Source organism: Oncorhynchus masou, chromosome 16, assembly GCF_036934945.1.
Source record: "Oncorhynchus masou masou isolate Uvic2021 chromosome 16, UVic_Omas_1.1, whole genome shotgun sequence".
Lineage (NCBI taxonomy): Eukaryota > Metazoa > Chordata > Actinopteri > Salmoniformes > Salmonidae > Oncorhynchus > Oncorhynchus masou.
In genome coordinates this window covers 45,482,411-45,509,910 of record NC_088227.1, presented here as the reverse complement: position 1 = coordinate 45,509,910, position 27,500 = coordinate 45,482,411, and the positions used below count along the sequence as shown (strand labels likewise).

The following is a 27,500-nucleotide window of genomic DNA, read 5'->3' as shown; positions in this document are numbered from 1 at the left end:
TAACAGACTGACATATTACCAATACAACTCCTACCTCTAACATACAACTCCTACCTCTAACATACTGACATATTACCAATACAACTCCTACCTCTAACAGACTGACATATTACCAATACAACTCCTACCTCTAACATACAACTCCTACCTCTAACAGACTGACATATTACCAATACAACTCCTACCTCTAACAGACTGACATATTACCAATACAACTCCTACCTCTAACAGACTGACATATTACCAATACAACTCCTACCTCTAACAGACTGACATATTACCAATACAACTCCTACCTCTAACAGACTGACATATTACCAATACAACTCCTACCTCTAACAGACTGACATATTACCAATACAACTCCTACCTCTAACATACAACTCCTACCTCTAACAGACTGACATATTACCAACACAACTCCTACCTCTAACAGACTGACATATTACCAATACAACTCCTACCTCTAACATACAACTCCTACCTCTAACATACAACTCCTACCTCTAACAGACTGACATATTACCAATACAACTCCTACCTCTAACAGACTGACATATTACCAATACAACTCCTACCTCTAACAGACTGACATATTATCAATACAACTCCTACCTCTAACAGACTGACATATTACCAATACAACTCCTACCTCTAACAGACTGACATATTACCAATACAACTCCTACCTCTAACAGACTGACATATTACCAATACAACTCCTACCTCTAACATACAACTCCTACCTCTAACAGACTGACATATTACCAATACAACTCCTACCTCTAACAGACTGACATATTACCAATACAACTCCTACCTCTAACAGACTGACACATTACCAATACAACTCCTACCTCTAACAGACTGACATATTACCAATACAACTCCTACCTCTAACATACAACTCCTACCTCTAACAGACTGACATATTACCAATACAACTCCTACCTCTAACATACAACTCCTACCTCTAACAGACTGACATATTACCAATACAACTCCTACCTCTAACAGACTGACATATTACCAATACAACTCCTACCTCTAACAGACTGACATATTACCAATACAACTCCTACCTCTAACAGACTGACATATTACCAATACAACTCCTACCTATAACATACAACTCCTACCTCTAACAGACTGACATATTACCAATACAACTCCTACCTCTAACAGACTGACATATTACCAATACAACTCCTACCTCTAACAGACTGACATATTACCAATACAACTCCTACCTCTAACAGACTGACATATTACCAATACAACTCCTACCTCTAACAGACTGACATATTACCAATACAACTCCTACCTCTAACATACAACTCCTACCTCTAACAGACTGACATATTACCAATACAACTCCTACCTCTAACAGACTGACATATTACCAATACAACTCCTACCTCTAACAGACTGACATATTACCAATACAACTCCTACCTCTAACAGACTGACATATTACCAATACAACTCCTACCTCCAACAGACTGACATATTACCAATACAACTCCTACCTCTAACAGACTGACATATTACCAATACAACTCCTACCTCTAACATACAACTCCTACCTCTAACAGACTGACATATTACCAATACAACTCCTACCTCTAACAGACTGACATATTACCAATACAACTCCTACCTCTAACATACAACTCCTACCTCTAACAGACTGACATATTACCAATACAACTCCTACCTCTAACAGACTGACATATTACCAATACAACTCCTACCTCTAACATACAACTCCTACCTCTAACAGACTGACATATTACCAATACAACTCCTACCTCTAACAGACTGACATATTACCAATACAACTCCTACCTCTAACATACAACTCCTACCTCTAACAGACTGACATATTACCAATACAACTCCTACCTCTAACAGACTGACATATTACCAATACAACTCCTACCTCTAACAGACTGACATATTACCAATACAACTCCTACCTCTAACAGACTGACATATTACCAATACAACTCCTACCTCTAACAGACTGACATATTAACAATACAACTCCTACCTCTAACAGACTGACATATTACCAATACAACTCCTACCTCTAACAGACTGACATATTACCAATACAACTCCTACCTCTAACATACAACTCCTACCTCTAACATACAACTCCTACCTCTAACATACAACTCCTACCTCTAACATACAACTCCTACCTATAACATACAACTCCTACCTCTAACATACAACTCCTACCTCTAACATACAACTCCTACCTCTAACATACAACTCCTACCTCTAACATACAACTCCTACCTCTAACATACAACTCCTACCTCTAACAGACTGACATATTACCAATACAACTCCTACCTCTAACAGACTGACATATTACCAATACAACTCCTACCTCTAACATACAACTCCTACCTCTAACAGACTGACATATTACCAATACAACTCCTACCTCTAACATACAACTCCTACCTCTAACAGACTGACATATTACCAATACAACTCCTACCTCTAACAGACTGACATATTACCAATACAACTCCTACCTCTAACATACAACTCCTACCTCTAACAGACTGACATATTACCAATACAACTCCTACCTCTAACAGACTGACATATTACCAATACAACTCCTACCTCTAACAGACTGACATATTACCAATACAACTCCTACCTCTAACAGACTGACATATTACCAATACAACTCCTACCTCTAACAGACTGACATATTACCAATACAACTCCTACCTCTAACAGACTGACATATTACCAATACAACTCCTACCTATAACATACAACTCCTACCTCTAACATACAACTTCTTTCTACACCACATGACCAAAACTATGTGGACATCTGCCTTGCAGTTATTTAGTTACATGGTTATATAGGGAACAGTGAGAGTAACTAGGTGGTTATATAGGGAACAGTGAGAGTAACTAGGTTATATAGGGAATAGTGAGAGTAACTAGGTGGTTATATAGGGAATAGTGAGAGTAACTAGGTGGTTATATAGGGAATAGTGAGAGTAACTAGGTTATATAGGGAACAGTGAGAGTAACTAGGTGGTTATATAGGGAACAGTGAGAGTAACTAGGTGGTTATATAGGGAATAGTGAGAGTAACTAGGTGGTTATATAGGGAACAGTGAGAGTAACTAGGTTATATAGGGAACAGTGAGAGTAACTAGGTGGTTATATAGGGAACAGTGAGAGTAACTAGGTGGTTATATAGGGAACAGTGAGAGTAACTAGGTGGTTATATAGGGAACAGTGAGAGTAACTAGGTGGTTATATAGGGAACAGTGAGAGTAACTAGGTTATATAGGGAACAGTGAGAGTAACTAGGTGGTTATATAGGGAATAGTGAGAGTAACTAGGTGGTTATATAGGGAACAGTGAGAGTAACTAGGTGGTTATATAGGGAACAGTGAGAGTAACTAGGTGGTTATATAGGGAACAGTGAGAGTAACTAGGTGGTTATATAGGGAACAGTGAGAGTAACTAGGTGGTTATATAGGGAACAGTGAGAGTAACTAGGTGGTTATATAGGGAATAGTGAGAGTAACTAGGTTATATAGGGAATAGTGAGAGTAACTAGGTGGTTATATAGGGAACAGTGAGAGTAACTAGGTTATATAGGGAACAGTGAGAGTAACTAGGTGGTTATATAGGGAACAGTGAGAGTAACTAGGTGGTTATATAGGGAACAGTGAGAGTAACTAGGTGGTTATATAGGGAATAGTGAGAGTAACTAGGTGGTTATATAGGTGTTAGTGGAATTCTAAATTCCTCTGTATTGTTTCCCCATCAGAATTAAATACTCTGTCAATGCATTTAAGGGTTTGTAAGACCCTATATATATTTTATAAGAATGGACAGAGCCCCGGTCATAAAAGTCAGGTAACAGCGTTTAATTCAAGAGAGTACTGGGTATATACACATTTTACCACAGGTTATAAACTGAAAATGACGTCAGCGTTTTCTAAATGATCTATCTCTTCATGACACCGGTAGAGAGGCCCTATAGTTCTCGGACCTTTCCTCCTCGCCTGTAGCCAAGGTCCGTGTAGATAGCATTCTAGACAGTCTGGAGATAGTCCGTCCCTGCCATCTGGAGATAGTTCATCCATTTGTACCAAGGCACTGTTCTAAACTCCTGACTATATTATATACAATTGGGAATGGGAGCAAGAGAGACAATTCATATATGTACAGTACATAATAGCATTTGGACTAGTCAGTCCTGACTGAAATGTATACATAATTAGTCATCATTGATAAAAATTCCCTTAATAGGGAATAGTGAGATTAACTAGGTTATATAGGGAATAGTGAGAGAATGGTTTCTCTCCAGGAACAAGGTTGGAGTTAAAACCTACAGGAGGGTCTCTCTCCAGGAACAGGGTTGGAGTTAAAACCTACAGGAGGGTCTCTCTCCAGGAACAGGGTTGGAGTTAAAACCTACAGGAGGGTCTCTCTCCAGGAACAAGGTTGGAGTTAAAACCTACAGGAGGGTCTCTCTCCAGGAACAGGGTTGGAGTTAAAACCTCCAGGAGGGTCTCTCTCCAGGAACAGGGTTGGAGTTAAAACCTACAGGAGGGTCTCTCTCCAGGAACAGGGTTGGAGTTAAAACCTACAGGAGGGTCTCTCTCCAGGAACAGGGTTGGAGTTAAAACCTACAGGAGGGTCTCTCTCCAGGAACAGGGTTGGAGTTAAAACCTACAGGACCGTGGCTTTCCAGCGCCCTGCTCTAATTGTTAGTGGAAGTTACTGGAATTTTACAAACCTTTTCCTAGAAGTTGTTACTTATCTCACATAACTGTTGGTGTCTGATAAGACCCTATAAATGCCTAATTTGTATTATAGGGCCAACCAAGTTGTGCTGTGCTGGCCTTATTAATGATTAGTCATACAACAGTTTCTTGGAATAGAACATATCTGAGCCGGCACACAGCATAGTTCAAGTTAGCCCTGTTCAGATCAAATCACATTGTATTGGTAACATAATACACATATCTAGCAGATGTCATCGACAGCAGGTGTATCCCAAATAGCCCAATACTTCCCTATGCCAACTCACATCTTACAGGTCACGTGCACACGTTTAGCAGATGTTATCGACAGCAGGTGCATCCCAAATAGCCCCCTATTCCCTATGCCAACTCACATCTTACAGGTGACGTGCACGTGTTTATCAGATGTTATCGCTGGCGTTGCGAAATGCTTGTGTTTCCAGCTCCGACAGTGCAGTAATATATAACAAGTACTATCTAACAAATTGCACAACAATACACACAAAACTATGTAACGGAATGGAATTAAGAACGTATAAATATATGGACGAGCGATGTCAGAGCAGTATAGACTGAGATACAGTAGAATAGTATAGAATACAGTATATACATATAGAATACAGTATATACATAGACTGAGATACAGTAGAATAGTATAGAATACAGTATATACATATGGGATGAGTAATGCATAGACTGAGATACAGTAGAATAGAATAGAATACAGTATATACATATGAGATGAGTAATACATAGACTAAGATACAGTAGAATAGTATAGAATACAGTATATACATATGAGATGAGTAATACATAGACTAAGATACAGTAGAATAGTATAGAATACAGTATATACATATAGAATACAGTATATACATAGACTAAGATACAGTAGAATAGTATAGAATACAGTATATACATATAGAATACAGTATATACATATGAGATGAGTAATACATAGACTAAGATACAGTAGATTAGAATACAGTATATTCATATGAGATGAGTAATACATAGACTAAGATACAGTAGAATAGTATAGAATACAGTATATACATATGAGATGAGTAATACATAGACTAAGATACAGTAGAATAGTATAGAATACAGTATATACATATGAGATGAGTAATACATAGACTAAGATACAGTAGAATAGTATAGAATACAGTATATACATATGAGATGAGTAATACATAGACTAAGATACAGTAGAATAGTATAGAATACAGTATATACATATAGAATACAGTATATACATATAGAATACAGTATATACATATAGAATACAGTATATACATATAGAATACAGTATATACATATGAGATGAGTGTTACATAGACTAAGATACAGTAGAATAGGATAGAATACAGTATATACATATGAAATGAGTAATACATAGACCAAGATACAGTAGAATAGTATAGAATACAGTATATACATATAGAATACAGTATATACATAGACTAAGATACAGTAGAATAGTGTAGAATACAGTATATACATATAGAATACAGTATATACATATGAGATGAGTAATACATAGACTAAGATACAGTAGAATAGTATAGAATACAGTATATACATATAGAATACAGTATATACATATAGAATACAGTATATACATATAGAATACAGAATATACATATGAGATGAGTAAAACAAAATACGATAACATTATTAAAATGACTAGTGTTCCACTATTAAAGTGACCAGTGATTCCATGTCTATGTATATAGGGCAGCAGCCTCTAAGGTGCAGGGTTGAGTAACCGGGTGGTAGCCGGCTAGTGATGGCTATTTAACAGTCTGATGGCCTTGACATAGAAGTTGTTTTTCAGTCTCTCGGTCCCAGCTTTGATGCACCTGTACTGACCTCGCCTTCTGGATGGTAGCAGGGTGAACAGGCAGTGGCTCGGGTGGTTGTTGTCCTTGATGATCTTTTTGGCCTTCCTGTGACATCGGGTGCTGTAGGTGTCATGGAGGGCAGGTAGTTTGCCCCCAGTGATGCGTTGTGCAGACCTCACTACCCTCTGCAGAGCCGGTTGAGGGCGGTGCAGTTGCTGTACCAGGCGGTGATACAGCCCGACAGGATGCTCTCGATTGTGCACCTGTAAAAGTTTAACAGGGTTTTAGGTGTTCCCTGAAGTCCACGATCATCTCCTTTGTTTTGTTGACATTGAGTGAGAGGTCATTTTCCTGACACCACACGCAGAGTGCGTGTCGTCGGTCATCAGGCCCACCACTGTTGTGTCGTCTGCAACATGATGATTGAGTTGGAGGCGTGTGAGGCCATGGGTGAACAGGGAGTACAGGAGGGGGCTGAAGACGCACCCTTGTGGGGCCCCAGTGTTGAGGATCAGCGTCGTGGAGGTGTTGTTTCCTACCTTCACCACCTGGGGGCGTCCTGTCAGAAAGTCCAGGACCCAGTTGCACAGTGCGAGGTTCAGCTGAATGATGAGCTTGGAGGGTACAATGGTGTTGAATGCTGAGCTGTAGTCAATGAACAGATGGGATAGGGCAGTGTGCAGTGCGATGGTGATCGCATCATTGGTAGGCCGTCATTGTCAATAAGAATTTGTTCGTAACTGACTTGCCGAGTTAAATAAAGGTTAACCTCATGAAACTCCCCATCCCGGATCCGGGATCGTGACTAAAGCCTCAGGCTCATTAGCATAACGCAACGTTAACGATTTCTGAAAATCGCAAATAAAATTAAAATAATGCGTTTGCTCTCAAGCTTAGCCTTTTCTTAACAACACTGTCATCTCAGATTTTCAAAATATGCTTTTGAACCATAGAAATTGACTAATTTGTGTAAGAGTATGCAAAGCTAGCAATGCATTTTGAATAACATTTAGCACGCAACATTTTCACAAAAACCAGATAACCAAATAAATAAAATCATTTACCTTTGAAGAGCTTCTGATGTTTTCAATGAGGAGACTCCCAGCCACATACCAAATGCGCAGTGTTTCCTGAAAGCGTCTGTGTGTAGGAGAAATCGTTCCGTTTTCTACATTGCGCCTGGCTACCGAAACGAACCGAAAATGCAGTCACCTACAACGTAAAACTTTTTCCGGATTAACTACATAATATCGACCGAAACATGGCAAACGTTGTTTGGAATCAGTCCTCAAGGTGTTTTTTCACATATCTCTTCATTGACATGCAGTTCGTGGAAGCTTGCTTTACTCTCTGTATTGTTTGGAAAAATACTGGCAGGTGACTTTTGCGCACCAATTTCGGCGCAGGACACCGGGCGGACACGTGGTAAATGTGGTCTCTTATGGTCAATCTTCCAATGATCTGCCTACAAATACGTCACAATGCTGCAGACACCTTGGGGAAACGACAGAAAGGGCAGACTCATTCCTCTTGCGTTCACAGCCATATAAGGAGATCATGACAAACAGAGCCTCAAAAATCCTTGTCATTTCCTGGATGCCATCTCATCTTGGTTTTGCCTGAAGCTCACGTTAAAGGGCACGCACAGAGAAGATCTTTGTATTTCTGGACACGTCAGAGTGTTTTCTTTCGAACAGTAGCAATTATATGCATAGTCGAGCATCTTTTTGTGACAAAATATCTTGTTTAAAACGGGAACGTTTTTCATCCAAAAATGAAATTGCGCCCCTAGAGTTCCAACAGGTTAAATAAAAGAAAAAAGAAAGAACCACAAAATAGCAAAGTTGGGTCAAAGCTCGCAAGACGACAACCACAGTACGGCGTCATCTTCCTTTACGTGCTAACATGTTTCACCAATCCCTCGTGTGTGAGATATCATCTCATATATCTGTGTACACTGTCCCCGATGCAGTGAAAATATAAATAACATCTAAAAAATAAACGTTATGCGACATCGTTTGGAGTGCGGACCCAACACACCTTTTGGTCTGAATTTAAGGGTCCGACCAAAACACGATGACCCAACACACCCTTTGGTCTGAATTTAAGGGTCCGACCAAAACACGATGACCCAACACACCTTTTGGTCTGAATTTAAGGGTCCAACCAAAACACGATGACCCAACACACCTTTTGGTCTGAATTTAAGGGTCCGACCAAAACACGATGATCCTCTTTTGACAACACAGACACAACATTATTCTCCTTAATTATCTACTTTGGATTGTTTTATTATTACAACAAAGAAAAAATACATATTAGACGTGTCGATCTTTTCAACAGTTTGGCAAATAAGATACAAAAAACATCTGCCCATCCCGACGTACAGCAGAAACCCACCTTTTGGACTCCTACGACGTGTTCCAAACAGCACACTATTCCCTATTGCAGTGCACTACCTACCTACATAGAGTGCCATTTGGGATGCCATTAGACAGGAGAACAGGAGGCTACAGACGGGAGGGTCATACCTGTTTTGTCTGCTCACTGCAGTGTTTCACAACTCCGATAGAACAGGAAATGACAGCTGATGTTCTGGTCAGAGGTGAAAGGTCAAACAAACCCGCTGTTATTGTCCGTTCAAAAGTTACAATGGAGCCATTTCCTATTTCAAATCATTTCGGGGTCACAATTAGGTACTGTGATTGTTTTCATTTAAAATGGACAACAGCAAAAAAAATAAACAAAACAGTATTTTTTTAGCAATGATATAAAAAAAACTGAAAAAGAAAACTGTTATTGGTAGAGAGGTTAATTTTGTACATTATTTTAATTGGTCTATTAACTAATGTACCACCCTTGATGTCACTATGTCGTCCAAACCTCCAACCCACTATAAATTCACATTTCAGGCAGGCTTTTCAAACAGCTATTACAATGAAAGGATTTCAGTGTACTATTCCAATGCCATAAGGCAGTACAATAGTATATATATATTATACTATACTGAACAATAGTATATATATATATTATACTATACTGAACAATAGTATATATATATTATACTATACTGAACAATAGTATATATATTATACTATACTGAACAATAGTATATATATATATTATACTATACTGAACAGTAGTATATATATTATACTATACTGAACAATAGTATATATATTATACTATACTGAACAATAGTATATATATATTATACTATACTGAACAATAGTATATATATATATATTATACTGAACAATGGTATATATATTATACTATACTGAACAATAGTATATATATATTATACTATACTGAACAATAGTATATATATATATATTATACTGAACAATAGTATATATATATTATACTATACTGAACAATAGTATATATATATTATACTATACTGAACAATAGTATATATATATATATTATACTGAACAATAGTATATATATATTATACTATACTGAACAATGGTATATATATATATATTATACTATACTGAACAATAGTATATATATATATATTATACTGAACAATAGTATATATATATATATTATACTGAACAATAGTATATATATATATATTATACTATACTGAACAATAGTATATATATATATATTATACTATACTGAACAATAGTATATATATATATATTATACTGAACAATAGTATATATATTATACTGAACAATGGTATATATATTATACTATAATGAACAATAGTATATATATATATTATACTATACTGAACAGTAGTATATATATTATACTATACTGAACAATAGTATATATATTATACTATACTGAACAATAGTATATATATATTATACTATACTGAACAATAGTATATATATATATATTATACTGAACAATAGTATATATATATTATACTATACTGAACAATAGTATATATATATTATACTATACTGAACAATAGTATATATATATATATTATACTGAACAATAGTATATATATATTATACTATACTGAACAATGGTATATATATATATATTATACTATACTGAACAATAGTATATATATACTATACTATACTATACTGAACAATAGTATATATATTATACTATACTGAACAATAGTATATATATATATACTATACTGAACAATAGTATATATATTATACTATACTGAACAATAGTACATATATTATACTATACTGGACAATAGTATATATATTATACTATACTGAACAATAGTATATATATTATACTATACTGAACAATAGTATATATATTATACTATACTGAACAATAGTATATATATTATACTATACTGAACAATAGTATACAGTGCCTTGCGAAAGAATTCGGCCCCCTTGAACTTTGGACCTTTTGCCACATTTCAGGCTTCAAACATAAAGATATAAAACTGTATTTTTTTGTGAAGAATCAACAACAAGTGGGACACAATCATGAAGTGGAACTACATTTATTGGATATTTCAAACTTTTTTAACAAATCAAAAACTGAAAAATTGGGCGTGCAAAATTATTCAGCCCCCTTAAGTTAATACTTTGTAGCGCCACCTTTTGCAGCGATTACAGCTGTAAGTTGCTTGGGGTATGTCTCTATCAGTTTTGCACATCGAGAGACTGAATTTTTTTCCCATTCCTCCTTGCAAAACAGCTCCAGCTCAGTGAGGTTGGATGGAGAGCATTTGTGAACAGCAGTTTTCAGTTCTTTCCACAGATTCTCGATTGGATTCAGGTCTGGACTTTGACTTGGCCATTCTAACACCTGGATGTGTTTATTTTTGAACCATTCCATTGTAGATTTTGCTTTATGTTTTGGATCATTGTCTTGTTGGAAGACAAATCTCCGTCCCAGTCTCAGGTCTTTTGCAGACTCCATCAGGTTTTCTTCCAGAATGGTCCTGTATTTGGCTCCATCCATCTTCCCATCAATTTTAACCATCTTCCCTGTCCCTGCTGAAGAAAAGCAGGCCCAAACCATGATGCTGCCACCACCATGCTTGACAGTGGGGATGGTGTGGTCAGGGTGATGTGCTGTGTTGCTTTTACGCCAAACATAACGTTTTGCATTATTGCCAAAAAGTTCAATTTTGGTTTCATCTGACCAGAGCACCTTCTTCCACATGTTTGGTGTGTCTCCCAGGTGGCTTGTGGCAAACTTTAAACAACACTTTTTATGGATATCTTTAAGAAATGTCTTTCTTCTTGCCACTCTTCCATAAAGGCCAGATTTGTGCAATATACGACTGATTGTTGTCCTATGGACAGAGTCTCCCACCTCAGCTGTAGATCTCTGCAGTTCATCCAGAGTGATCTCTTGGCTGCATCTCTGATCAGTCTTCTCCTTGTATGAGCTGAAAGTTTAGAGGGACGGCCAGGTCTTGGTAGATTTGCAGTGGTCTGATACTCCTTCCATTTCAATAGTATCGCTTGCACAGTGCTCCTTGGGATGTTTAAAGCTTGGGAAATCTTTTTGTATCCAAATCCGGCTTTGAACTTCTTCACAACAGTATCTCGGACCTGCCTGGTGTGTTCCTTGTTCTTTATGATGCTCTCTACGCTTTTAACGGACCTCTGAGACTATCACAGTGCAGGTGCATTTATACGGAGACTTAATTACACACAGGTGGATTGTATTTATCATCATTAGTCATTTAGGTCAACATTGGATCATTCAGAGATCCTCACTGAACTTCTGGAGAGAGTTTGCTGCACTGAAATTAAAGGGGCTGAATAATTTTGCACGCCCAATTTTTCAGTTTTTGATTTGTTAAAAAAGTTTGAAATATCCAATAAATGTCGTTCCACTTCATGATTGTGTCCCACTTGTTGTTGATTCTTCACAAAAATATATAGTTTTATATCTTTACGTATGAAGCCTGAAATGTGGCAAAAGGTCGCAAAGTTCAAGGGGGCCGAATACTTTCGCAAGGCACTGTATATATACTATACTATACTGAACAATAATATATATATATTATACTATACTGAACAATAGTATATATATATTATACTGAACAATAGTATATATATTATACTGAACAATAGTATATATATTATACTGGACAATGGTATATATATATATATTATACTGAACAATAGTATATATAGTATACTATACTGAACAATAGTATATATATTATACTATACTGAACAATAGTATATATATTATACTATACTGGACAATAGTATATATATTATACTATACTGAACAATAGTATATATATTATACTATACTGGACAATAGTATATATATATATATTATACTATACTGAACAATAGTATATATATATATATATTATATACTGAACAAAAAAACATAAACGCAACATGTAGTGTTTGTCCCATGTTTCATGAGCTGAAATAAAAAGATACCAGACATTTTTTCATACGCACAAAAAAAAAGCTTATTTATCTCAAATTTTGTGCACAAATTTGTTTCCATTCCTGTTAGTGAGCTTTTCTCCTTTGCCAAGATAATCCATCCAGCTGACAGGTGTGGCATAGAAAGAAGCTGATTAAACAGCATGATCATTACACAGGTGCACCTTGTGCTGGGGACAATAAAAGGCCACTCTAAAATGTGCAGTTTTGTCACAACACAATGCCACAGATGTCTCAAGTTTTGAGGTAGTGTGCAATTGGCATGCTGACTGCAGGAATGTCCATCAGAGCTGTTGACAGAAAATTGAATGTTAATTTCTCTACCATAAGCCGCCTCCAATGTAATTTTAGAGAATTTTTGCAGTACCGCCAACCGGCTTCACAACCGCAGACCACGTGTAACCATGCCTGAGCCCAGTCACGTGAATTCCACAGATTTATTTATTTCTATTGATTGATTTCTTTAAAGAGAATGAACTGTAACTCAGTAAAATGTAAAAAAAATTGTTACATGTTGCATATTTTTTATTTTTTGTTCAGTAAATATAAAACACAGAAAAATCACGATTTTGACTGCACTGGATCTTTAAAGACAGTGTTTCTGGTTTTCATGTTCCTCCAACAGTACGAACTCTTATTGTGCTAAGCACAAACACACCTGGAGTGTATTCACTAGTCGGAATTAGTTGCAAAACATTTTGTCTGTTTGCAAATGTTTAGTCTTTTACAAAGCTTTTTTTTTGTTGCAAAACGTTTTGAAACAGTTCACGTTTAATGGAAAACGTTTTGCATCGAAAACAAGAGTTTCAATTGGACCAATTCAGGTAGGTGCCTCTCACGATTTTGTTCCATTTTCTACTCTGTTTGCTTCCTAGAGTAAACGGTTTCTGAAACATCTGCTATCAATACCTGATTCAACTGGTTAAGGGCTAGACTGTTATTTGACTAACTGACTCTGATTTTCTTGTGAGGAAATTAAGAAACACAGCTGTAAACCATGCCCAGAACAGATAACTGTGTACAGACAGGTCAGACAGTACCAGACACAGCCACATCAGTGGTGGCTGGTTGCACTTTAAATCGGAGAATGAGCTCATAGTAAACGAACGGGAATGAATGGAATACTATTAATGAATTAATTAATGAATGGAATACTATTAATGAATTAATTAATGAATGGAACACTATTAATGAATTAATTAATGAATGGAACACTATTAATGAATGAATGAATGAATGGAACACTATTAAACACATTGCATTGATTCCATTCCAGTCATTTATATGAACCTGTCCTCCCCTCACTACCACTGTACTATCTTATCAGAATGTATTCAGACCCCTTGACTTTTTACACATTCTGTTACATTACAGTCTTATTCTAAAATGGATAAAAAAATATTTTAAAAAATCCTCAGCAATCCACACACACGATACCCCATAATGACATCACAATACCCCATAATGACATCACGATACCCCATAATGACATCACGATACCCCATAATGACATCACGATACCCCATAATGACATCACAATACCCCATAATGACATCACGATACCCCATAATGACATCACGATACCCCATAATGACATCACAAAACACCATAATGACATCACGATACCCCATAATGACATCACGATACCCCATAATGACATCACGATACCCCATAATGACATCACAATACCCAATAATGACATCACGATACCCCATAATGACAAAACGAAAACAGGTTTTTAGACATTTTTGCAAATGTATTAAAAATAAGAAACAGAAATACCTTATTTACATAAGTATTCAGACCCCTTTGCTGTGAGACTCTAAAATTGATCTCAGGTGCATCCTGTTTCCATTGATCATCCTTGAGATGTTTCTACAACTTGGAGTCCACCTGTGGTAAATTCAATTAATTGGATATGATTTGGACACACACCTGTCTATATAAGGTCCCACAGTTGACAGGTGCATATCTGAGAAAAAAACAAGCCATGAGGTAGAAGGATTTGTCCGTAGAGCTCCGAGACAGGATTGTGACGAGGCACAGATCTGAAGAAGGGTACCAAAACAATTCTTCAGCATTGAAGGTCCCCAAGAACACAGTGGCCTCCATCATTCTTAAATGGAAGAAGTTTGGAACCACTAAGACTCTTCCTAGAGCTGGCTGCCCGACCAAAATGATCAATCGGGGAGAAGGGCCTTGGTCAGGGAGGTAACCAAGAACCAAATGGTCACCCTGACAAAGCTCTAGAGTTCCTCTGTGGAGATGGGAGAACCTTCCAGAAAGACAACCATCTCTGGAGCACTCCACCGATCAGGCCTTTATGGTAGTGGCCAGACGGAAGCCACTCCTCAGTAAAAGACACATGACAGCCCGCTTGGAGTTTGCCAAAAGGCACCTAAAGACTCTCAGACCATGAGAAACAAGATTCTCTGGTCTGATGAAACCAAGATTGAACTCTTTGGCCTGAATGCCAAGCGTCACGTCTGGAGGAAACATGGCACCATCCCTATGGTGAAGCATGGTGGTTATTCAGGGACTCAAATCAAATCAAATCCAATTTTATTGGCAACATACACGTGGTTAGCAGATGTTAAAGCGAGTGTAGCGAAATGCTTGTGCTTCTAGTTCCGACAATGCAGTAATATCTAAAAAGTAATCTAACAATTCCACAACAACTACCTAATACACACAAATCTAAAGGAGTGAATGAGTATATGTACATATAGTATATGGCTGAGCGATGACTGAGCAGCATGGTGCAATAGATGGTATAAAATACAGTGTGTATACATATGAGATGAGTAATGTAAGATATGTAAACATTATTAAAGTGGCTGGTGTTCCATTTATTAAAGTGGCCAGTGATATGAGTCTCTATGTCGGCAGCAGCCTCTCTGTGCTAGTGATGGCTGTTTAACAGTCTGATGGCCTTGAGATAGAAGCTGTTTTTCAGTCTCTCGGTCCCAGCTTTGATGCACCTGTACTGACCTCGCCGTCTGGATGATAGCGGGGTGAACAGGCAGTGGCTCGGATGGTTGTTGTCCTTGATGATCTTATTGGCCTTCCTGTGACATTGGGTGGTGTAGGTGTCCTGGAGGGCAGGTAGATTGCCCCCGGTGATGTGTTGGGCAGACCTCACTACCCTCTGGAGAGCCTAACGGTTGAGGGCGGAGCAGTTGCCGTACCAGGCGGTGATACAGCCCGACAGGATGCTCTCGATTGTGCATCTGTATAAGTTTGTGAGGGTTTTAGGGGCCAAGCCAAATGTCTTCAGCCTCCTGAGGTTGAAGAGGCGCTGTTGTGCCTTCTTTACCACGCTGTCTGTGTTGGTGGACCATTTCAGATGGTCAGTGATGTGTACGCCGAGGAACTTGAATCTTTCCACCTTCTCCACTGCGTCCCGTCGATGTGGATAGGGGGGTGCTCCCTCTGCTGTTTCCTGAAGTCCACAATCATCTCTTCCTCTGTAGGCCGTTTCATCGTTGTTGGTGATCAAGCCCACTACTGTTGTGTCGTCTGCAAACTTGTTGATTGAGTTGGAGGCTGCATGGCCACGCAGTCGTGGGTGAACAGGAGGGGGCTGAGGGCGCACCCTTGTAGGGTTGAGGATCAGCGAAGAGGAGGTGATGTTTCCTACTTTCACCATCTGGGGGCGGCCGTCAGGAAGTCCAGGTCCCAGTTGCACAGGGCGGGGTTCATACCCAAGGCCTCGGGCTTAATGATGAGTTTGGAGGGCACTATGGTGTTGAATGCTGAGCTGAAGTCAATGAACATTATTCTTACATAGGTATCCCTCTTGTCCAGATGGGATAGGGCCGTGTGCAGTGTGAAGGCTGTGGATCTATTGGGGCGGTATGCAAATTGAAATGGGTCAAGGGTGTCAGGTAAGGTGGAGGTGAGTGTTATGGGAAAATAGTCATTTAATTCAGTTATCTTTGGGTCCAGGAACAATGGTGGCCATCTTGAAGCATGTGGTGACAGCAGACTGGTATAGGGAGAGATTGAATATGTCCGTAAACACACTGGCCAGATTGAGGCAAAGATGAACGGAGCAAAGCACAGAGAGATCCTTGATGAAAACCTGCTCCTAAGCTCTCAGGACCTCAGAGTGGGGTGAAGGTTCACCTTCCAACAGGACAACAATCTTAAGCACACATCGAAGACAACACAGGAGTGGCTGTGGAAAAAGTCTCTGAATGTCTTTGAGTTGGCCCAGCCAGAGGCTGGACTGAAACCTGATCGAACATCTCTGGAGAGACATGAAAATAAGCTGTGCAGCAACACTCCCCATCCAACCTGACAGAGCTTAAGAGGTTCTGCAGAGAAGAATGGGAGAAACTCCCCAAATAGAGGTGTGCCAAGCTTGTAGCATCACACCCAAGAAGACTCGAGGCTGTTTTCGCTGCCAAAGGTGCTTCATCAAAGTACTGTCAAGGGTCTGAATACTTACAGTACTAGTCACTCATTTAAGACTGTGCAAAGCTGTAATCAAGGCAAAGGGTGGCTACTTTCAAGAATCTCAAATATAAAATATTGTTTTGATTTGTTTAACACTTTTATGGTTACAACATGATTCCATAGTGTTATTTCATAGTTCTGATGTCTTCACTTTTATTCTACAATGTAGAAAATAGTACAAATAAAGAAAAACCCTTCAATGAGTAGTGTCTATACTTTTGACTCGTACTGTATGTAAATTTTATATAATTTATTTTGTATTACATTTTTTTTTTGCTTTGTCATTATGGGGTATTGTGATGTCATTATGGGGTATTGTGATGTCATTATGGGGTATTGTGATGTCATTATGGGGTATTGTGATGTCATTATGGGGTATTGTGCATAGATTGATGAGAGGGGGAAAAAAACAATTGAATCCATTTCAGAATAAGGCTGTAACCTAACAAAATGTGGGAAAAGTCAAGGGCTCTGAATACCAGTGGAAACAGCAGCTTAAACCCCATTTACACAGAGACAAAACCCCTTATTTGATACATTTTGTTACCTTCTTTCTTGTAAAGGTGTGTGAAAGTGGTAGTGGGTCAAATACATGGTATATAATGACACATTTTGACCCAGCTCCAGACCATGTGTCCCAATATCAAACTGTGGTGAATGGAGGTGTTTTTCCCCCATGGTAAATTCATTAACATGTCTATTGTTTAACACGTCCCTAACTTGAAACAGTCCCCGTTTGAATAAATTCGGGGTGATACAGAAAATCGTTTATTTTTTCCCCCCCAAGATAAACTCCTGTGTATTCTGTTTGAAAACAGTAGAAAGTGTTACAAACAGGTTAGCAATCCAGAGGTCAGAGTTCCATCTGAGCCTCAGGGTTTCTCTCTCAATAGGAGGGAAGGAGGGAGGGAGCGAAGGAGAAGAAAGTGATCTCATAGTCATATGGTTGTTCTCCTTCTATCATCCCTCTTCTACCTCTCTCCTCCTCCTTTCTCGGCCTCCCTCTTCTCCATTTCTCACATTTCCTCTCTCCTCCCAGATCTTCGTCCCTCTGCTGTGGACAGCTAGGCGAGAGGGTGAGGGTTCAGAGTTGAGAGTTCAGGGGTCCTGTGAATGGTGAACAGAGTCTCCTGGGGTTGCACTCGATGCCAGAACCTCACCTTCAGCTGCTTTCTAGGTGAGGAGAGAGGTAGAGACAGAAAGCAAGAGAGAGACGTAGAGAGAGAGATAGAGACAGAAAGCAAGAGAGAGGTAGAGAGAGAGAGATGTATTAAGAGACAGAGAGCAAGAGAGGTAGAGAGAGAAACAGAGTGCAAGAAAGTTAGAGAGAGAGAGGTAGAGAGAGAGAGAGAGAGGGAGAAAGATGTATTAAGAGACAGAGCAAGAGAGGTAGAGAGAGGTAGAGAGAGAGAGAGAGTGTAAGAAAGGTAGAGAGAGAGGTAGAGAGAGAGGTAGAGAGAGTGCAAGAAAGGTAGAGAGAGAGGTAGAGAGAGAGAGAGAGTGCAAGAAAGGTAGAGAGGGAGGTAGAGAGAGAGGTAGAGAGGGAGGTAGATGTAGAAAGAGAGGTAGAAAGAGAGAGGTAGAGAGAGAGAGAGAGGAGGAGCAGAAGGAGAGAGAGATATGAGTATAGAGCTAGCAGAGGTTGTCTTGACCAATATTGACCAAGTCAAACCACTTCTTACACTAGAACTCTCGAACTAACATTTGGTGGGTAGGGGTGTACATCTAGGAACTAGGTAGATGTTCTGGGTGGTGACTAAAGATCTTTGACTGTTTCCCTAATCCCTATGGGCCCTGGTGTGTGTGGGGGTTTACTTATTGGCCAGTTCTTTAGAGATCTGTTCCAGTGTGCGTCCCTGAGTCTCTGGGATGTAGAGGATGACGAAGACCAGCAGGATGAAGCTTATGGTGGCGTACAGGAACATCACGTTGGGAACACCAATCCTCTCTGCAGGGGGACCATAATAGATGTTACACAACCTCATCTACTCAGCAGGGGGACCATAATACATGTTACACACCCATCCTCTCTGCAGGGTGATAATAAATGTTACACACCAATCCTCTCTGCAGGGGGACCATAATAACTGTTACACACCCATCCTCTCTGCAGGGGGATAATACATGTTAAACACCTCATCTACTCAGCAGGGGGACCATAATAAATGTTACACACCAATCCTCTCTGCAGGGGGATAATACATGTTAAACACCTCATCTACTCAGCAGGGGGACCATAATAGATGTTACACACCCATCCTCTCTGCAGGGGGATAATACATGTTAAACACCTCATCTACTCAGCAGGGGGACCATAATAAATGTTACACACCCATCCTCTCTGCAGGGGGATAATACATGTTAAACACCTCATCTACTCAGCAGGGGGACCATAATAAATGTTACACCTCGTCATCCTCTCTGCAGGGGGATAATACATGTTAAACACCTCATCTACTCAGCAGGGGGACCATAATAAATGTTACACCTCGTCATCTTCTCTACAGGAAGGAAGTAACAAACATGACACGCCTCCACATCTACTCAGCAGGGGGACCATAATACATGTTACACCTCGTCATCTTCTCTACAGGAAGGAAGTAGCAAACATGACACGCCTCCACATCTACTCAGCAGGGGGACCATAATAAATGTTACACCTCGTCATCCTCTCTACAGGAAGGAAGTAACAAACATGACACGCCTCCACATCTACTCAGCAGGGGGACCATAATAAATGTCACACCTATACAGTGCCTTGACTTTTTCTACAGTTACAGCCTTATTGTAAAATTGATTGAATAGTTTTTTCCTCCTCATCAATCTACACACAATACCCCATAATGACATCACAATACCCCATAATGACAAATTCAAAACAGCTTTTTAGATTTTTTTTGCAAATGTATAAAAAATCAAAAACAGAAATATCACATTTACCTAAGTATTCAGACCCTTTACTCAGTACTTTGTTGAAGCACCTTTGACAGTGATTACAGCCTCCAGTCGTCTTGGGTATGACGCTACAAGCTTGGCACACCTGTATTTGGGGAGTTTCTCCCATTCTTCTCTGCAGATCCTCTCAAGCTCTGTCAGGTTGAATGGGGAGCTATTTTCAGGTCTCTCCAGAGATGTACGATCGGGTTCAAGTCCGGGCTCTGGCTGGGCCACTCAAGGACATTCAGAGACTTGTCCCAAAGCCACTCCTACGCTGTCTTGGCTGTGTGCTTAGGGTCGTTGTCCTGTTGGAAGGTGAACCTTTGCCCCAGAGGTCCTGAGCGCCCTGGAGCAGGTTCTCATCAAGGATCTCTCTGTACTTCACTCCTTTCATCTTTGCCTCGTCCTGATTAGTCTCCCAGTCTGCTCTGTCAGAGTGACCATCGGGTTCTTGATCACCTCCCTGACCAAGGCCCTTCTCCCCCTCAATTGTTCATTTTGGCCCAGCGTCCAGCTCTTGGAAGAGTCTTGGTGGCTCCAACCTTCTTCCATTTTTAAGAATGATGGAGCCCACTGTGTTCTTGGGGATCTTCAATGTTGCAGAAATGTTTTGGTACCCTTCCCCACATCTGTGCCTCAACACAATCCTGTCTCGGAGGTCTACGGACAATTCCTTCGACCTCACGGCTTGGTTTTTGCTCTGACATGCACTGTCAACTGTGGGAACTTGTATAGACAGGTGTTTGCCTTTCCAAATCATGTCCTATCAATTGAATTTACCACAGGGGGACTCCAATCAAGTTGTAGAAATATCTCAAGGGTGATCAATGGAAACAAGATGCACCTGAGATCAATTTCTCAATTTCGAGTCTCATAGCAAAAGGTCTGAATACTAATGTAAATAAGTATTTATGTCTTTTATTTTTAATACATTTGCAAAACATTTGGAAAAACATTTTTTTTTCACTTTGTCATTATGGGGTATTGTGATGTCATTATGGGGTATTGTGATGTCATTATGGGGTATTGTGATGTCATTATGGGGTATTGTGATGTCATTATGGGTTATTGTTCGTAGATTGATAAGGGAAATGTTTTAATTAATCCATTTTTAGAATAAGGCTGTAATGTAACAAAATGTGGAAAAAGTCAAGGGGTCTGAATACTTTCCGAATACACTGTATACTATTATATCCTACGTATTCTACAGATATACTATATATACTATGCACATACTGTCATAATGTGTATTCATCCCATCGCATATATATATATATATATATACTGTATATATACTCTGGACTCCGACATTGCTCGTCTTAATATTTCTATATTTCTTAATTACGTTATTTTACTTTTAGATTTGTGTGTATTGTGGTGAATTGTTCGATATTATTACACTGTTGGAGCTGAGAACACAATCATTTAGCTAAACCGGCAATAACATCTGCTAAATATGTGTATGTGAACGGTAAGATTTGATTTGAGGATCAACAGACTGATCAACTCTATGCGAAGGAGATGTGTCGTGCTGCTTGAGGTAAATGGTGGTCACACCAGATACTGACTGGTTTTCTGATCCACACTCCTACCTTCTTTTAATAAAAAGTACAGTAGATCTCCAGGAAGAGGGTTGGGCTGAACCTACAGGACAGTAGATCTCCAGGAAGAGGGTTGGACTGAACCTACAGGACAGTAGATCTCCAGGAAGAGGGTTGGGCTGAACTCACTGGACAGTAGATCTCCGGGAAGAGGGTTGGGCTGAACCTACAGGGCAGTAGATCTCCAGGAAGAGGGTTGGGCTGAACCTACAGGACAGTAGATCTACAGGAAGAGGGTTGGACTGAACCTACAGGACAGTAGATCTCCAGGAAGAGGGTTGGGCTGAACCTACAGTACAGTAGATCTCCAGGAAGAGGGTTGGGCTGAACCTACAGTACAGTAGATCTCCAGGAAGAGGGTTGGGCTGAACTCACTGGACAGTAGATCTCCAGGAAGAGGGTTGGGCTGAACTCACTGGACAGTAGATCTCCAGGAAGAGGGTTGGGCTGAACTCACTGGACAGTAGATCTCCAGGAAGAGGGTTGGGCTGAAACCACTTGACAGCAGATCTCCAGGAAGAGGGTTGGGCTGAACCTACAGTACAGTAGATCTCCAGGAAGAGGGTTGGGCTGAACCTACAGGACAGTAGATCTACAAGAAGAGGGTTGGACTGAACCTACAGGACAGTAGATCTCCAGGAAGAGGGTTGGGCTGAACCTACAGTACAGTAGATCTCCAGGAAGAGGGTTGGGCTGAACCTACAGGACAGTAGATCTCCAGGAAGAGGGTTGGGCTGAACCTACAGGACAGTAAATCTACAGGAAGACGGTTGGACTGTAAACCTACAGTACAGTAGATCTCCAGGAAGAGGGTTGGACTGAACCTACAGGACAGTAGATCTCTAGGAAGAGGGTTGGGCTGAACCCACTGGACAGTTGACCTCCAGGAAGAGGGTTGGGCTGAACCTACAGTACAGTAGATCTCCAGGAAGAGGGTTGGACTGTAAACCTACAGTACAGTAGATCTCCAGGAAGAGGGTTGGGCTGAACTAACTGGACAGTAGATCTCCGGGAAGAGGGTTGGGCTGAACCTACAGTACAGTAGATCTCCAGGAAGAGGGTTGGGCTGAACCTACAGTACAGTAGACCTCCAGGAAGAGGGTTGGGCTGAACCTACAGTACAGTAGATCTCCAGGAAGAGGGTTGGGCTGAACTCACTGGACAGTAGATCTCCGGGAAGAGGGTTGGGCTGAACCTACAGGACAGTAGATCTCCAGGAAGAGGGTTGGGCTGAACCTACAGTAGAGTAGATCTCCAGAAAGAGGGTTGGGCTGAACCTACAGGACAGTAGATCTCCAGGAAGAGGGTTGGGCTGCCCTGGTCTAGAAAAATCAGAGTGAAGACTGCCGCTCTGCCTAGTTGGTTTGATTAACCTGCTGAACTAGTCTAGTCAGACAAAACAAGATAAAAACTAGGCCCTGGTTCAAAATACCATCCGATATAGAGCCCTGGGAGGCAGCCCTAGTGTGTAATATCAATGGGAGGCAGCCCTAGTGTGTAATATCAATGGGAGGCAGCCCTAGTGTGTAATATCAATGGGAGGCAGCCCTAGTGTGTAATATCAATGGGAGGCAGCCCTAGTGTGTAATATCAATGGGAGGCAGCCCTAGTGTGTAATATCAATGGGAGGCAGCCCTAGTGTGTAATATCAATGGGAGGCAGCCCTAGTGTGTAATATCAATGGGAGGTAGCCCTAGTGTGTAATATCAATGGGAGGCAGCCCTAGTGTGTAATATACTGTATTTATTTATACATATATACACACAATACCGTTCAAAAGTTTGGGGTCACTAAGATAAATGTCCTTGTTTTTGAAAGAAAAGCACATTTCTTGTCCATTAAAATAACATCAAATTGATCAGAAATACAGTGTAGACATTGTTAACGTTGTATATGACTATTGTAGCTGGAAACGGCAGATTTTTAATGGAATATCTACATAGGCGTACAGAGGCCCATTATCAGCAACCATCACTCCTGTGTTCCAATGGCACATTGTGTTAGCTAATCCAAGTTTATCATTTAAAAGGCTAACTGATCATTAGAAAACCCCTTTGTAATTATGTTAGCACAGCTGAAAACTGTCGTTCAGATTAAAGAAGGAATACAACTGGCCTTCTTTAGACAAGTTGAGTATCTGGAGCATCAGCATTTGTGGGTTCGATTACAGGCTCAACATAGCCAGAAACAAAGAACTTTCTTCTGAAACTCGTCAGTCTATTCTCGTACAACGCTGTGTACTACTCCCTTCACAGAACAGCACAAACTGTCTCTAACCAGAATAGAAAGAGGAGTGGGAGGCTCCGGTACACAACTGAGCAAGAGGACAAGTACATTAGAGTGTCTAGTTTGAGAAACAGACCCCTCACAAGTCCTCAACTGGCAGCTTCATTAAATAATACCCACAAAACACCAGTCTCAACGTCAACAGTGAAGAGGCGACTCTGGGATGCTGGCCTTCTAGGCAGAGTTCCTCTGTCCAGTCTCAACGTCAACAGTGAAGAGGAGACTCTGGGATGCTGGTCTTCTAGACAGAGTTCCTCTGTCCAGTCTCAACGTCAACAGTGAAGAGGAGACTCTAGGATGCTGGTCTTCTAGACAGAGTTCCTCTGTCCAGTCTCAACGTCAACAGTGAAGAGGCGACTCTGGGATGCTGGCCTTCTAGGCAGAGTTCCTCTGTCCAGTCTCAACGTCAACAGTGAAGAGGAGACTCTGGGATGCTGGTCTTCTAGACAGAGTTCCTCTGTCCAGTCTCAACGTCAACAGTGAAGAGGTGACTCTGAGATGCTGGCCTTCTAGGCAGAGTTCCTCTGTCCAGTCTCAACGTCAACAGTGAAGAGGAGACTCTGGGATGCTGGTCTTCTAGGCAGAGTTCCTCTGTCCAGTCTCAACGTCAACAGTGAAGAGGAGACTCTGGGATGCTGGTCTTCTAGACAGAGTTCCTCTGTCCAGTCTCAACGTCAACAGTGAAGAGGAGACTCCAGGATGCTGGCCTTCTAGGCAGAGTTCCTCTGTCCAGTCTCAACGTCAACAGTGAAGAGGAGACTCCAGGATGCTGGCCTTCAAGGCAGAGTTCCTCTGTCCAGTCTCAACGTCAACAGTGAAGAGGAGACTCTGGGATGCTGGCCTTCTAGACAGAGTTCCTCTGTCCAGTCTCAACGTCAACAGTAAAGAGGCGACTCTGGGATGCAGGTCTTCTAGGCAGAGTTCCTCTGTCCAGTCTCAACGTCAACAGTGATGAGGCGACTCTGGGATGCTGGCCTTCTAGACAGAGTTCCTCTGTCCAGTCTCAACGTCAACAGTGAAGAGGTGACTCTGGGATGCTGGCCTTCTAGGCAGAGTTCCTCTGTCCAGTCTCAACGTCAACAGTGAAGAGGTGACTCTGGGATGCTGGCCTTCTAGGCAGAGTTCCTCTGTCCAGTCTCAACGTCAACAGTGAAGAGGAGACTCTGGGATGCTGGTCTTCTAGGCAGAGTTCCTCTGTCCAGTCTCAACGTCAACAGTGAAGAGGAGACTCTGGGATGCAGGCCTTCTAGGCAGAGTTCCTCTGTCCAGTCTCAACGTCAACAGTGAAGAGGAGACTCTGGGATGCTGGCCTTCTAGACAGAGTTCCTCCACTCGTTAACCGTATCGTTATGAAGCTTGGAGTATTCTAGAAAAACGGCGCATTACTCAGTGTGATTCCATACGACTGATTGTGTTGGACCACACCTCATCTGTACTGCACCTCAGCTGTACTGCACCTCAGCTGTACTGCACCTCATCTGTACTGCACCTCATCTGTACTGCACCTCGGCTGTACTGCACCTCGGCTGTACTGCCCCTCGGCTGTACTGCCCCTCAGCTGTACTGCACCTCAGCTGTACTGCACCTCAGCTGTACTGTACCTCAGCTGTACTGCACCTCAGCTGTACTGTACCTCAGCTGTACTGTACCTCAGCTGTACTGCACCTCAGCTGTACTGTACCTCAGCTGTACTGTACCTCAGCTGTACTGCACCTCAGCTGTACTGCACCTCAGCTGTACTGCACCTCAGCTGTACTGCACCTCAGCTGTACTGTACCTCAGCTGTACTGCACCTCAGCTGTACTGCCCCTCAGCTGTACTGCCCGTCAGCTGTACTGCACCTCAGCTGTACTGTACCTCAGCTGTACTGCATCTCAGCTGTACTGTACCTCAACTGTACTGCACCTCAGCTGTACTGTACCTCAGCTGTACTGTACCTCAGCTGTACTGCACCTCTACTGTACTGCCCCTCAGCTGTACTGCACCTCAGCTGTACTGCCCCTCAGCTGTACTGCACCTCAGCTGTACTGCAGCTCATCTGTACTGCACCTCATCTGTACTGCACCTCGGCTGTACTGCACCTCGGCTGTACTGCCCCTCGGCTGTACTGCCCCTCAGCTGTACTGCACCTCAGCTGTACTGCACCTCAGCTGTACTGTACCTCAGCTGTACTGTACCTCAGCTGTACTGCCCCTCAGCTGTACTGTACCTCAGCTGTACTGTACCTCAACTGTACTGCACCTCAGCTGTACTGTACCTCAGCTGTACTGTACCTCAGCTGTACTGCCCCTCAGCTGTACTGTACCTCAGCTGTACTGCCCCTCAGCTGTACTGCACCTCAGCTGTACTGTACCTCAGCTGTACTGCACCTCAGCTGTACTGTACCTCAGCTGTACTGTACCTCAGCTGTACTGCACCTCAGCTGTACTGTACCTCAGCTGTACTGTACCTCAGCTGTACTGCACCTCAGCTGTACTGTACCTCAGCTGTACTGCACCTCAGCTGTACTGCACCTCAGCTGTACTGTACCTCAGCTGTACTGCACCTCAACTGTACTGTACCTCAGCTGTACTGTACCTCAGCTGTACTGCACCTCAGCTGTACTGTACCTCAACTGTACTGCCCCTCAGCTGTACTGTACCTCAGCTGTACTGCACCTCAGCTGTACTGTACCTCAACTGTACTGCCCCTCAGCTGTACTGCACCTCAGCTGTACTGCACCTCAGCTGTACTGCACCTCAGCTGTACTGCACCTCAGCTGTACTGTACCTCAGCTGTACTGCACCTCAGCTGTACTGCACCTCAGCTGTACTGCACCTCATCTGTACTGCCCCTCAGCTGTACTGCCCCTCAGCTGTACTGCACCTCAGCTGTACTGCCCCTCAGCTGTACTGCACCTCAACTGTACTGCACCTCAACTGTACTGTACCTGTGGCAGAGAGGAAGGTCATGGACATGAGGAGGTTGGTGGCCCAGTTGACAGCCGACACGACAGACACGGCTTTACCTCTGACCCCTGTAGGGAAGATCTCACTCAGCACCACGTACACCACTGGAACACACACAGGGGCACGCAGGCACACACACACACACACAGGGGCACGCAGGCACACACACACACACACACAGGGGCACGCAGGCACACACACACACACACACAGGGGCACGCAGGCACGCACACACAGGGACA

The 27,500-nt window shown here is 41.4% G+C and overlaps 1 protein-coding gene across 3 annotated transcripts in view; it reads right to left on the bottom strand.

The window, feature by feature from the left end:
• Positions 1 to 12,907: 12,907 nt before the first annotated feature.
• slc2a12 (solute carrier family 2 member 12) overlaps positions 12,908 to 27,500 on the bottom strand; it is a 31,074-nt gene continuing 16,481 nt past the window's right edge. The window contains exons 4-6 of one of the 3 annotated variants that reach the window (XM_064991768.1): positions 27,240 to 27,362; positions 19,302 to 19,434; positions 12,908 to 18,659 (exon numbers count right to left, since the gene is read on the bottom strand). In XM_064991768.1, the coding sequence (XP_064847840.1) occupies positions 18,551 to 18,659; positions 19,302 to 19,434; positions 27,240 to 27,362 (365 nt within the window). In that variant the 3' untranslated portion in view covers positions 12,908 to 18,550. Of the gene's footprint in view, positions 18,660 to 19,301; positions 19,435 to 25,399; positions 25,677 to 27,239; positions 27,363 to 27,500 lie in introns of those variants that run through there. The other 2 variants (XM_064991771.1, XM_064991770.1) reach the window with 2 other exon arrangements.